This window comes from Elaeis guineensis, chromosome 10 (assembly GCF_000442705.2).
Source record: "Elaeis guineensis isolate ETL-2024a chromosome 10, EG11, whole genome shotgun sequence".
In the NCBI taxonomy this organism is placed as follows: Eukaryota; Viridiplantae; Streptophyta; class Magnoliopsida; order Arecales; family Arecaceae; genus Elaeis; species Elaeis guineensis.
The window spans coordinates 25,004,285-25,017,842 of NC_026002.2; the positions used below are offsets into that span (position 1 = coordinate 25,004,285).

A 13,558-nucleotide genomic window follows, 5' to 3' on the forward strand; every position below is an offset into this window, starting at 1 on the left:
GCACCCCTAGCCATCAACGGCCCATGGTTTCTCCGTACTATCGCCACCACCCCCCCACCCTCAATGCCTCCGGCTTCACCCCCCAACCCCCGATGGCCGAAGGAGGAAGAGAAGGCTTTTTTAAAAAAAAAATTTGATAATAGATTAAAATAATTTTAATTTTTGAAATATTTACTGCATCAGCCATGCATAGGATACTCCATCAAATTAAAATCTAAATGATCCATATTTAATCCGATGATTTAAAATAGATTAAAAAAAAATCAAAATGACCTTCGAAGCATCATAGAAAAATCTTTTATTTATTATGTGGAGTACAATAAAGTTCACAATGGAGCTCTTTTGTTTCTCTCTATATTATTTTTGCTTTTTTCTATGACTTATCCCATTTGAGATTATATAGTATAAACCATGAAGTGTATAAAGAGATGGATAAAAATTTGCAATAGCTGTCACATCCCAAATCCGGAATATGGCCATGCTATCAAGGGGTATCATCCTCGATAACACAAAGCCTATCAATCATAATCAGTTAAAATCCATCACAAATAAAATGTAATAGAAGATTCAGTTTCATTATTCAAATAATTAAATTAATATTAGTTTAGAGCATCTAAATTCAAAATCAAATACAAACCCATATCTAAAAAATTCATAATTATTTACTTCAAATTTGTGATCATCAAATAACTAAATTTTATCTACAAAATTTTGTTATGCAGATCCCCAAGTTTGAATCCTTTTGTCGGTCCTAATCTTATTCTTCTGGATAGAAAAGAAAAAAAAATGATATGAGCTATACTAGCTTAGTAAGTAAACCTTACACTATCTTATCAGAATCAAGCATAAGTTTATACATGCATCATTAATCATTTAGAGAAGATAATTGCCATTGGAATATAAAATTTTTGCAATGACAATATATCATAAATAAATCATACTCTTACATATGCATAAATCATGCAATTTACATAAATATAGTTTTCAATATATATAATAAACAAAGTCATAAATCATGTTAACTTTATAAGCGAAGTTATAAATCATCAATTATTTTATCATTTCATAATTCTTAATAATTCTCTCAGACTCAATGCTAAAGTCACTATTATTCATATGACAGGGCCATAATCATATCATGCCAGCTATTATAATCCGTTGGTGAGGATCGTATGCCGAGCTACTATAACCCCTTGACGAGAGCCATATGCCCAGCTATTGTAATCCACTGGTGAGGGCTGTATGCCAACTACTATAATCCACTGGCAGGATCATATATAGCTATTTGAGAGCCCACAGTTATACTTCTTAAATCATATTTTTTTAAAGTATGCATTTTTAAATCATGCTTCATCGATTCTACTTTCTTAAATCATGCATAAATAAAATACTAAATAATTTTATAAAGCTCATAATTCATAAATAATTTTTTTAACAATAAAATATTCATGAAATCATTCCTTTCATAACAAAGCATACATTTCATAAATATAAAGTTCATATTTTATAATAAATCATTCATATTAAAATAATCAAAAAATCATGAATTTCACAATGCATATGCTTGATCATTATTTTCAGAAAATATAAAATAATTTTTTTCATAATAAAATAATTGATAATTTCAAAAGTAAGTAAGAAGTGTTGGGATTACTTATCTTTTTCGTCCTAGTCCTTCAAACTTCGATAGATGAATTTATCGAAACTATTTAATATATTAAAAATATAATTAATTTTTATTTAATAAAGTTAATCATAAAAAAATTACTGATTGAGTAATCGGTTCAACAGTTTGTCCGAGTATCGGGATAATACTGGATCTCTTAACTGAAAATTAGATCTAAATGACTTAATCAAAAAATTATGAAGCATAGACTGAAATCAAAGTCAAGATCAATCAATATGGTTCATCAATAGAGAATTTTAAAGATATTTGACAAGGTTGGAATCGGGTCTGATATCTTGCATGGATATAGATTTATATTGAGATCCGTTGATCAAATAGAGAGAAAGATGGTATAGAAACAAAAATCCAAAAGAAGTGATAGATCCCTTCTCTCTCAATCCTTTTTCTTTTCTTTCCTTCTCTTCCTCTTCTTCTTTTCTTTTCTTTTCTTCTTCTTTTTCTTGGCCGAGCAGAGGAGGGACACGGGTGGTGGTTCCTGGCCGGAAGACCGGCAGCAGGCCATGACAGCAAGTGGCCGACGGCGGCGGAGCAAAGGATGGCCGGCGACAAGGACCGGCCGATGGGAAAAACATAGGAAATGGCCCAAAAACTGGGATCCGAGGGCTTTTCTTCATTTTAGCTGTTGGCCGCTCTCCGGCGGCCATGATCTTGTCGTGGAGGGTCATGGGGAGGCCGAGGGCCATGATCCAGGGGTGCGGCACCACGGGTGGTGGTGCCGGTGGCCGGCAAAATAGGAAAATGGGCTCGGCTAAACAGAGAAAAAACAGGGCCATCGGTAGTGCGCAGAGGCACGGGAAGAACGGGAAGAGAAAGAGAGAGGGGTCCGGCTTACCTCGAACTCCGGTGGATTTTTCGATGATGATTTCGGGTAGAAAAAGGTGAGGGCGTCCGCGAGGAGAACGGAGAGGGAAAAGGCCGGTGTTCATCGTGGACGGCTTTGAAGGAGGGAGAAGGGGACTTATAGGGTGGAGAGGAGGCCGAATCCTTCCCGTATTCACCTTCCTCTCTGATGAGCTGGCGTGGAAGAAGTCTCCCAGCGGGAGTCTTCAACATTCTTTTTTTTTTTTCTGTTTTATTTTATTATTATTTTTTTTTTATTTTTTATATCCTAAGATCCATGTAAGAGAGTAGGATTTTAGGGCTGGATATCACAGTTGCCGCATGATAAGCACTTCCCTAGAATTCTCTTTCATTTCACTGCAGGTATTAGGAAACCAATACAGTGTCCAGAACTTAAGCATGGAATTGGGCAAAACTTGAGCAATTTGGTGGCTAGAGGTATGGCAGTGCATGGTTTCATAACTTCAATCATAAAGGAAATGGAAGAGGCTGTTTATGCTAGTTCATATGGTTGAAAGTTTCTCTACAAGTAGTGATGGATCTGGTGCACCAGCTGAATTGAGAAGGTCATTGCAGCTGATGTTAAGAAGAAAACAAAATTTCCAAAGAGCAATGGACATACTCTCATGGTTCTGGCTTCTCAGTCTCCGAAGCCCATGCTTCAATCAATTTCTCCATTTCTTGTGCAATCGCTTGCACTATCATGGAATCGATGAGTGGGAATCACTCTATTTTTAGCAGAAGATTAATGCGGAGTAGTTGGTTAATTTACATTTGATCTCAGTGCAGCTTGGACCTATTTGCATAGAATGAAACAGTTTGTTCTAATAGGTCACATGGGTAGACTTTTGATTGAATTCATCTACTATTCCATTAATATTAATTAGGAGCAAGTTGGGAAGTTCAACACTATGACACCGAGATCTTCTGGCTTTCTTTTGAGCATATATGGAAGTTTACCCATAGTGCTTGTGGGCATATGAAGTATTTCCCTTGAGGTTGAATTCAATGCAAGCCAGACCTAATTTGAGGGCACTCAGAGACATTCTGGCAAACTTCAACCGGACTGATAACACCGAAATTTTTAGTTGGATTGCTTTTAGTTATCATGTTCTACCGCTCTGACTGTTTGTAATCTTGTTTAAATAAATAATCAACTCTACCAAGAGGAACATAAAATCAAAACTTTGTTTCGCATTTTTCCTTCACTTTTGAGTACTTTCTTCTCTTAGTTAAAAATGTACAAAAATATTATAACTCAAAGCTATGATAATCAACATGGTGAATGAAAATGCATATAGTGGGAAAAGTTCTTTAGACCCACATAATTTGTTGGCTTGGCATTCAATATTCATTCAACCATCCCCTTGTGTTAAACTAATTCCATGACCGGTTTGGAGTCCTGCAAGTAAAGATGCATGCGACCCAAGTTGTAGATGCGGTTCAATCTGTTTGTTTGGATACCCACAACTCAAATTGTGTAGTAAGTTGACTTGCTCATTTGGTTGGAACTCGAGAATATCTTGTGATAAGTTGACTCATGGTCAAAATTACCGCAGGATGAGTCATGCCCACCCAAATATGTGTTTTAGTTATCAAAAAAAAAAAAAAAAAAAAAAAAGAAAAGAAAAGGGAGAAAATCTCTCTCCAAGGGTCCCCTCAAATTTCATCTTAGTAGTTTTCCTAGTCCCCCACTTCCCCCACCATCTCATTGATCACCACCATCCCCCACCCACCTGTACCCACTTTTCATCTTCGTCCAAGTCCTTTCACATAAAAATAAATAAATAAACAGTCACCAAGATCCCTTGTCCCAACCCTAACCTTTGGACTGCGCTCATCGCGAAGGAGACCTCCGCTTCACCTCCTCCTCCCATGCCATTATCTCCCACCTCCTCCTCTAAGCCACCATGTGACACATTTGGCCCCTCTCTTCTGCCCCCCTTTTTCACCTTCTATATCCTCCTTTATGCCTACACTGTTGCTTACTCCCTATGGGTCGCAAGTACATGGGAATATTATTCTTGCCAATAGAACTTCGACACCAACATCTTCATCTAATGCTTTCATCTCTATGTATGTCAAGTACTCCGACCTGGCATCTGCTTACAAGGTGTTTAATAGAGTAATTATTGCAGATGCTCTTCTTTTCTTAGAACACTCCTACAAGCATAAGAAGTGAGCTTCCTTGTAAAACTGCAACTTAAGTTGCAATATAAATTGAGTTGTGGTGTAACTTAGACTATAGGGCTTCAGACGGTCCTCAATTCCATCATGAAACGTGGTAAGATGAACCTTTCATGTTCATAAGTAATCAGCTCCATGCATTATTCTTGTGAGAATACCTTATGAATTATGTTCCTTGGAAAGAAATGTTGGCAGGTGATTTCCAAGAATATATTATTTCAGCTAGGTGACAAATGTCATCCTTTGCATCTTAAGAAGCGTGCAAGACAAGTCATTGAAAGATGCTTCCTTATTAGACAATAATTGAAAGGTGATTATTGGGCACAAGAAACCCGTGCCTATATAGGAAATGGCACCAGGGGGATTGAGGCCATTGTTTGTCAAGCCAGAGCCCATCACTGATAAGCTAGTTGAGAAGGCCACTTGCTATAAAATGGGAAATTCATAGTTCCAAGACCATAATCCCAAGGTGCCGGCAGCAGGGTACAAGATTTTGGTTGCAATTTGGTGGTTGGAGAAAATGGTGGTGGTTGTCATAATCATTATTGGAAAAGAAAAATATTAAGGAAGATATTTCACAACTAGCCAGCTAGAAAATATGGCCAAATGAGGAGGCTATGCCAGACAAGTAGGAGCAAAAGGGTGCCATACTGCCATGCGGTCAAGGCCCCAAAATAACCTAGCATGCAACCATGACAAGGACCAATCATAATATAGGATAACATTTAGGGTATATTTGATCGGAAAGAGTTGGACTTTGGAATAGGAGTGAGGATGAAAATTAATGATGCATTCCAGCTGTTTGGTTGGAAAATATCTTATTACCATTATAATTTTTGAGGGAATGAGAATGCCTTAATTTTTTAAAATCCAATCTCTACTCTTCCCTAGTATTTAAATTCCATTATGATTCTCATTCAGATTTCTTGTCATAAATCAAATAAGTTGGGCGATATGGCTATTCCAATTCTCATTCTAACCAATTCCAATTTTGATTTCGATGATGAATCAAATATGCCCTTAGGATCTATTTGGATATTCCTATAGAAATCAGACTTATTGGTCTATCCAACATACGTCTTCTAAAGATTCATCAAAGTTCTAGAGTAAATTCCAATATGAGAACCTATTGGTCTACAAGAAGAAAAAAACCAAAAAAAAACTAATAGAATTTGGGGTGGGATATGTTGCATTGATATAGGTCATGCTCAAATGGACTACTTAGTCAACAAATCCATCTGAAAATTCATCATAAGTCTTGCTGAATTACATAAAGAGATGAACCAAACAAGTCGGGAGATATGACTATTCCAATTTCCTTTCCTACTAATTTCAATTTTGATTTCAATCATGAATCAAATACGCCCATATAGTCTATTTCCATATTCCTATTGAAATCAGAATTATTGGTCTATCCCACCTGCATCTTCTAAAGACTCATCAAAGTTCTAGATTAAATTCCCATATAAGGACCATTGATCTGCAGGAAGAAAAAGGCAATAAAAGACTAATAGAATCTGGGGTGGGATATGTTGCATTGATATCAGTCATGCTCAAATGGACTTCTTAGTCCACAAATCCATCCAAAAATTCAGCACAAAACTTGTTGAATTACATAAAGAGATGAATCAAACAAGTTAAAAGATATGGCTATTTCAATTTCCATTCCAGCTAAGTTTAATTTTGATTTCGATCACGAATCAAATATACCCATAGGGTCTATTTGGATATTCCTATAGAAATCAGATTTATTGGTCTATTCAACTTGCATCTTCTAAAGATTCGTCAAAGTTCAAGACTAAATTCCAATATGAGGACCTATTGATCTGCTAGAAGAAAAAAAGCAAAAAAAGACTAGTAGAATTTGGGGTGGTTATATGTTGCATTGATATATAGGTCATGCTCAAATGGACTTCTTAGTCCACAAATCCATCTGAAAATTCAGTACAAATCTTGCTGAACTACATAAAGAGAATGTAGGGGTTAGAATAAAACTAATACGAACTTTAACTAGCATAGAAAAAAAATATAGAGGGAGTTTCAAAAAAAGAAACAAGTAACAACAGAGCCACCATGGTTTTAATAGCCTGCAGGCAACGTACTAAGAGAGTTCAGGGCAATTGACTTCTTACAAAGGGCACCGGATTAGGTAGTCATTTAGAACGAGCAAGAGCCCTTCAATGCAGCCATAACATCGTAGAGAAGATCCAAGTATCAACTCTGGCTCAGATGACCATACACTGTCACCAAATTTCTTTCACGCCCTTAGGAAACCAACTCTCCACTTGAAATCAAAGTTCTTTAGTTCTATTTTGCTACGACGTCAACAGATCCATATCCTGGACAGGCCTCAATTTTTCTAGGATTGATACTATCGGTGCGATACATTACCAAAACTATCAGGATTTTTCCTTGCAACCATACAATACCAACAATTGTAGCAATAACACAGAGTGCCCCAATTTCTCGCACTTTGTGTAATAATCTACTTCCTTGACTTCTAATACTAAGTTATAACATGCGGCATCCGTCAAGTACTTGTTGAATTATACACCATATAAAAAAGCACCAAGAAGAAAACCTCATCAATTATATAGTAAACCAACTACTACGTAACATTAGCTTCTCCTAGCGTCTCAGATGATAACAATGGGAACACAAACTTTTGCATCGAACAACCAACACGAATCCAACTAGAAGGAAGACCATCTTCCCATGGGCCTTAAGCAGATAGAGTAATGGCATGAGGCGATGGACTGCAGACACTGCATTGATAATACCATCCATTGTGCCCATGGCAACATAACAGGATAAAAAAACGTATATGAAGTAGTTTGTGAGAGACGAGTTTTGGTGGCTATGGATATTTACACTTGAAACTTGGACTTGCCATTTTTCGTGCATCTGCTCAGGGTTACTGCATCGGCTCCCAAACGTTGGCTCGCTTCCTTCTCCTTCCTCAAGAGCAACGTCTCTATTGAAGACAACAAACTAGCTAGTTTCGTGAAGATATTAAACCCAATCGGTACTGCTTGATATATGTCTTATGCTACGGATTCACTAGGGGTGAAGACTTCTTGCTATTTTAATTAACTGAAAAGCAAGACAATTGAAATTAACCATAGTTTAATGCCAATTGTTATCATGGGCTCCTAAATGACAATTTGATTATGGAATGATGGGGCTGAATTAAATAAAGGAAAATGTTTCTGATGGTATATTTGGTGTCATTCCATCATAACCTTTCATCTCCAGCCTCAAGATATTTATGAACTTGTTTCTTCTTATACTTTGAGATCATGAAACAGCTAAAATGGTTGCATAGGCTACCTATCAATGTCATGTCCTTGCTCAAAAAGGAGTTTAGCTTTCCCCAGGCATCAAATGTTTCATTTAGCATCTTGCTGTCATCAGGAATGTAGGTCATAATAGACTATCACTGAATCTGTGAAAATGGACATATTGGAGTAGCTACCTAGTTTGGCTAAATATATCACATTTTACCATCCAATGCTCTATTAGGTCAATGTCTGGCCATGTCATCACACTCAATCTTGCTAACTTTTTGTACAAGATACTGTAAATGCAATGTTTAATATTAGTCAGCATTCTTGAGCTAGGAGGGGGAATGGCCAATTTGAATGATTGGAGACAACAATTCATAATAAAATTTTCCCTAATTAGACTTTTGATATAATGAATTCTACTATAACTAAAGAAAGTGGGAGACTGAACTGGGGCTTGTTTTAATAATCACACGCATCTAATTAGCAACTAGAGTATTTTGGATTTCAGGATGAATAAAATGGTTTTTATGATTAGGGAAATTCTAGTAGGGAATTACATGGCTTGTTCTAGACATCACACCCATCTAGTGTGAAGGGACAAGATGAAAAAAATAAAGAACTTGGTTGGATTGTGGCAATCTTCAGATCTCACAATTCCTTTCTTTTTTCTTTTTCTTTTTTTTTTGAGTTTTTATGATTAAGTAAACTGCTAGTACAGCAAATATTTATAAAGCTTTATATGAGTCGCCAGGGTATATGAACACAAAAGTTGAGCCAAGCCCCAAAAGAAAGGTATAGAAATCCAGACTATTTTAGTCTCCTACCTTGGTTTTCCAACTAGACCACCACTTATTTACTTCGTTGCAAAGTTTGCTGCATCCTACCATTTGTGAATACCTGGCTTCCTACCTTTGGGGCATCTTAAAATTTTATAAAGACATGGCCTCCAAGTGGTCAGACCCGTCCTCTCCTTTTGGGAGAGGTCCCGGATTTAAAATCTTTAAGGATGCATATAAGTATCTAGGTATGTATAATTTTGTATCTAGGTATGTATAATTTTTTCTAGAATGGGTTCCATACCATTTCTTAAATATAAGAAAAAGGATATTTAAGTATGAGGAAGCATACATAAGAAAAAATTAGCAGTTTCTAATTTACAACTTGCAAAGCAACGGTGGATTATGTTCATAACCGCATGCAGCATGCCAATCATCTTATCTCCTTAAGTCCTATTTATCGGATATTATTGTCCCAGTGATTGGGCAACAAGAAGGAGATGAGCTGATTAGTGGTACGCTGCATGATCGGGTTGGTGTATGACGTGTATCCATAATTTGACCTTATAATCAGGGCAAAATTGCAACCAGTTTAATGGTAGATGTGGCTGCAGTGACCTCCAGAAGCTTGTGGGTTCGCATAAGCCTGTGGCCTAGAACTAACTTTCCCAGGCTAGCCATGTCTCCCTATGTAATAGGCTGGGTTACCTAGGAGCCATTTGGGCCTAAGCCACACTTGAAGACACACACACACACACATACAGAGAGAGAGAGAGAGAGAGACTACTGGAGTGGGACACAAGCAACACGAAAGGCAAAACGCTTCTTTCATTTTCTCCTGCATCAAGCAAGAACATATTCCAAAACTAAGCAAGAAAAAAAGGGAAAACAAATCTAATGAACGCTCTCATTTGTCTCATAGCCATTACCATCTAAAAAAACAAGTTCCGGAGCCAATCTATCTCCCTGTTCATCACTTCTTACAAAAGAGTGAAGAAAAGGATGACAGTGGAATCAGCACTAAAGGCTTAAAGCTCTTTCCCTCTCCCTACTTTGCTGGCAGCCTCTTCAGCTCCCTGTATTCCATATTTAGATGGCTAACACAAAGCTCTCCAAACCAGTTATCGCTATCCCAACCCCATATCCATGGTTTCCACAGCTTTTTGGCAACTACCAAAAGAAGGGTCCTCAACAACATACGAGAAGAAGTCTTCATATTAATAACCAAAACTCCAAGAGAAGCTGCTCCATTTCATGGAGCTATCAAAGAGCAGCCTGGGGCTTCTCTACCTCCTGTCCTTTATCTCCATTGCTACCACCTTCTTAACTCAATGTGGTAAGTTTTATACACATGGAAATCCTTCCATTCCTTAACTTGAAGACGAACTCTTCAAACCATGTTTTGTTTCATTGATGTAGAAGCAAAAGGCTTAGGGCAACATGAGAGCTCACAGACTAATAAATCATCAAGGAAGCCGAGGCCAGCATTGCTCTTCGAGTTGGACTCATCTCCGGATCCCTACTCCTCCTCCCTTGTGACCAATCCTCCTTATTGTGTCAACCCTCCTCTTGCTCCTCTGCCACCTTCTACGATACCAACTCCTACGATTCCCATGCAATCTCCACCACCTTCTGTATACTACTCTCCACCAATTCTCGCTCCATATCCACCAGCAACAGTGCCCGGCCCACCAACTTACGTGCCAGGCCCACCAACTTTTGTCCCAAGCCCACCAGAGTTCGCCCCAGGACCAACTCCTACGCTCCCAATGCAATCTCCACCTCTAGCACCACCACCGTCTGTGTACTACCCTCCGCCAGCTCTCCCTCCATATCCACCGGAAATAGTGCCCAGCCCACCAACTTACGTGCCAAGCCCACCTGCATACGGGCTCAGCCCACCAACTTATGTCCCAAGCCCACCAGAGTTCGTCCCAGGCCCACCGGTGTTTGTCCCCGGTCCACCACTGTTCCTACCACCAGTGGTGTATCCACCGCCGTTGGCACCGCCGCCGGCAGTGACAGTGCCCGCCCTCTGGTGTGTCGCAAAGCCCACGGTGCCAGACCCAATTGTCCAAGAGGCCTTGGACTATGCATGCGGGTCCGGGGCCGATTGCGACTCGATCCAGCCCGGTGGTGAATGCTTCCAGCCTGATACGGTATTGGCCCATGCTTCGTATGCATTCAATAGCTATTGGCAGCGGACGAAGGTGGCCGGAGGGACGTGTGATTTTGGTGGGACGGCAATGCTGATCACTGTTGATCCAGGTAAGTCCATACTCATGGTTCTGTTAGGCCCATCTTTTGTTTATGGCTTTTGCTCAAAATTATTGTGGCCTATATTTGTTGATTTGTATTTATTTAGTTGATTTTATTTAGGAAATAAAATTATGGGTAATGGTTACTATATTATATCGATGTTAGGTATGCAAGAATCACTATTTAGGAGCTCTTAGCACAATTTTTGAGAATGATAAGCTCTTATAACAAAAACAGCATCATTCTAAAAAAATTATACGTCTATAGCATCACAGCATCACCTTAAACTAGTAGTAGTGTCAGCATCATAGTCCAAGTTCATTTTCCACTCACTCTCTCTCTCTCTCTAAGATGAACGCAGTGAAAGCTAAGACCATTGCGGATCAATGGTATCTTCTGGTATAATTGAAATATTCTTTCATTCTTGCTTAGTTATTTTTTCCCTTTGGTTTGCAGGCTATGATGCGTGTCATTTCAACCTCATGTGAAGATATAAATATCGCAGAGCAATCAATTGGCCATTGGCCATTGGAGACCAAAATAAGAGTTGCTTCCAAGCCCAAAAATCTGAAGCGTTTAATATATATATATATATAGGACTTTAAAGCCATTTAAATCTTGCACCTAGTGCTTATTGTGTTTACATTAAGTTTTGGTAGTAATAGGCCAATGAAGTTATTGATTTCATCTACCATCATCAAGACTTGATGTTGTCGCATGATGTCTCTTTTGTTTTGAATAAACTTGCTGAAATTTATTGCCTTTCGTATTGCAACGATTGCAAATGAAAATTGAAGGATTACAAACTTGAATTGGATTGGCTAGTCAAGCAAGGAACATGATCAAGAGTGACAAAACTGGTGAAAGAATGATAAAATGATGGGTTCTTATGACAGGGTCACTCTCAAGCTCACGAGGTCATTGCTTCGATTAGCAGGTAAGATAAGGGGTAAAGTAAACTAAATGCCAGGACGTGTATTGCACGTACTTTAAGAAAGAGTGGATAGAGGTTTGTTTCTGCCGGAATTACAATAAATATGTTGTCACGGAAGTATATGCTTTTGTATCCTAATACGTAACGGTATGCATGATTCTGTTTGGATAGGTTTGGGACCAATTTTCAAATTGAATAGGTTTGAATCGATTTTCTAAAATCAAAATCGAATCCGATCTGATCATATAGAAAAATCAGTTCAAACTGAATCAAAAAAATCAAATTTGGTTTGCTTCGATTTATCGGATTGTGGACTATTGGGCCTATATCAAATAAGTAGTTTATAGGATGGGCTAAATGAAAAGTTTATGAGATGGACTAAATATAGAAGCAATAAACAAATGGAGCAAGGATAAATGAACCAATAATGGTTCATGTATAATATATATACACACACATCCATGGGTCAATATAAATCGAAACCGAACCCAAAACAAATCGAATTTTAAAAAAATCTATCCAAACCAAACCAAAATTAGCGGCTCAGATTAGTTTTGTGGTTTGATCGATTTTCTTGTACACCCCTACCAATATACTGATCTATATAACTTAAAAATAAGTATGTTATGGTAGAGACATCTATATACTTTTGTATCTCAGTATGCTAATCCAACAAGAATGTGAGATGCTATCATTTCTTAAGTTTCAAGTTATCCTTTATATTTGGCGACAATTTTACAATGAACTGTCATAATATAGCTTTGCCTATGATTGAAAGAAGGTGCCCATTTGGATAAGTTAGTTTCTACAAGATTCTTCAATACTCTGCTTTTTAAATTATAATACATGGTTGAAATTGGATTAGATATCAGTATATCGACATCTATATTTGTTTTATTTGAAGAATACAGATATAAATATGAATGTTAATTAAGTGCAAAAATTTATATTTTTTTTATTTTAAATGGATAGATATATCAGATATTGGAAGTAAGAATATAAATACGAATATAAGTTGAATAATTAAACTTTATGACCATAGAATCAAAAAAATTACTAAGTGAAAGATAATTCAAGTTATTAATATGTTAATTAACATGATATTATTTATCCTTTTTAAAAGTTTATAAGTAACATATAGAATTATAAATAGAATTATATACTCGAATATAAACTGAATAGTTGTCTATCTATATCTATATCCATATATATTTTTTTTAACGGATATGAATGCGAATATCGATATTAGTCGGATATCAAAATTTTTATTTATATCTGGATAGATATGAATATGAAAATAAATCTGTACAGATATTATCTGATCTATTTTCACTCCTATTCAACTAAAAATACTTCTCTTTCTCTAAAAATAAAAATTTAATAATAAATATATAGTTATTAGTGGGGTGTACACTAGGTTGGCTTAGGTTAGAGGCAATCCGGCAATCGATCCAATTAATTCTCAATTTGTGTAGCTACCAAATCAATTAACATCATAACTAATGTAATCTAACCCAATCAAAATCTGGTTGGTTTAGATCAGTTCATATTGGTTTATAGGTTAGCAATATATAAAAATAATAACCTG

General features: G+C 37.1%; 1 protein-coding gene across 1 annotated transcript; it reads left to right on the forward strand.

Annotated features, from left to right (window-relative positions):
• The first annotated feature begins 9,908 nt into the window (after positions 1-9,908).
• LOC105059983 (uncharacterized) lies at positions 9,909-11,776 on the forward strand. The gene is made up of 3 exons (XM_019855607.3): positions 9,909-10,113; positions 10,197-11,045; positions 11,493-11,776. The coding sequence occupies exons 1-3, from the start codon at positions 10,032-10,034 to the stop codon at positions 11,522-11,524; spliced, it is 963 nt and encodes a 320-aa protein (XP_019711166.1). The 5' UTR covers positions 9,909-10,031; the 3' UTR covers positions 11,525-11,776.
• Positions 11,777-13,558: the final 1,782 nt, after the last annotated feature.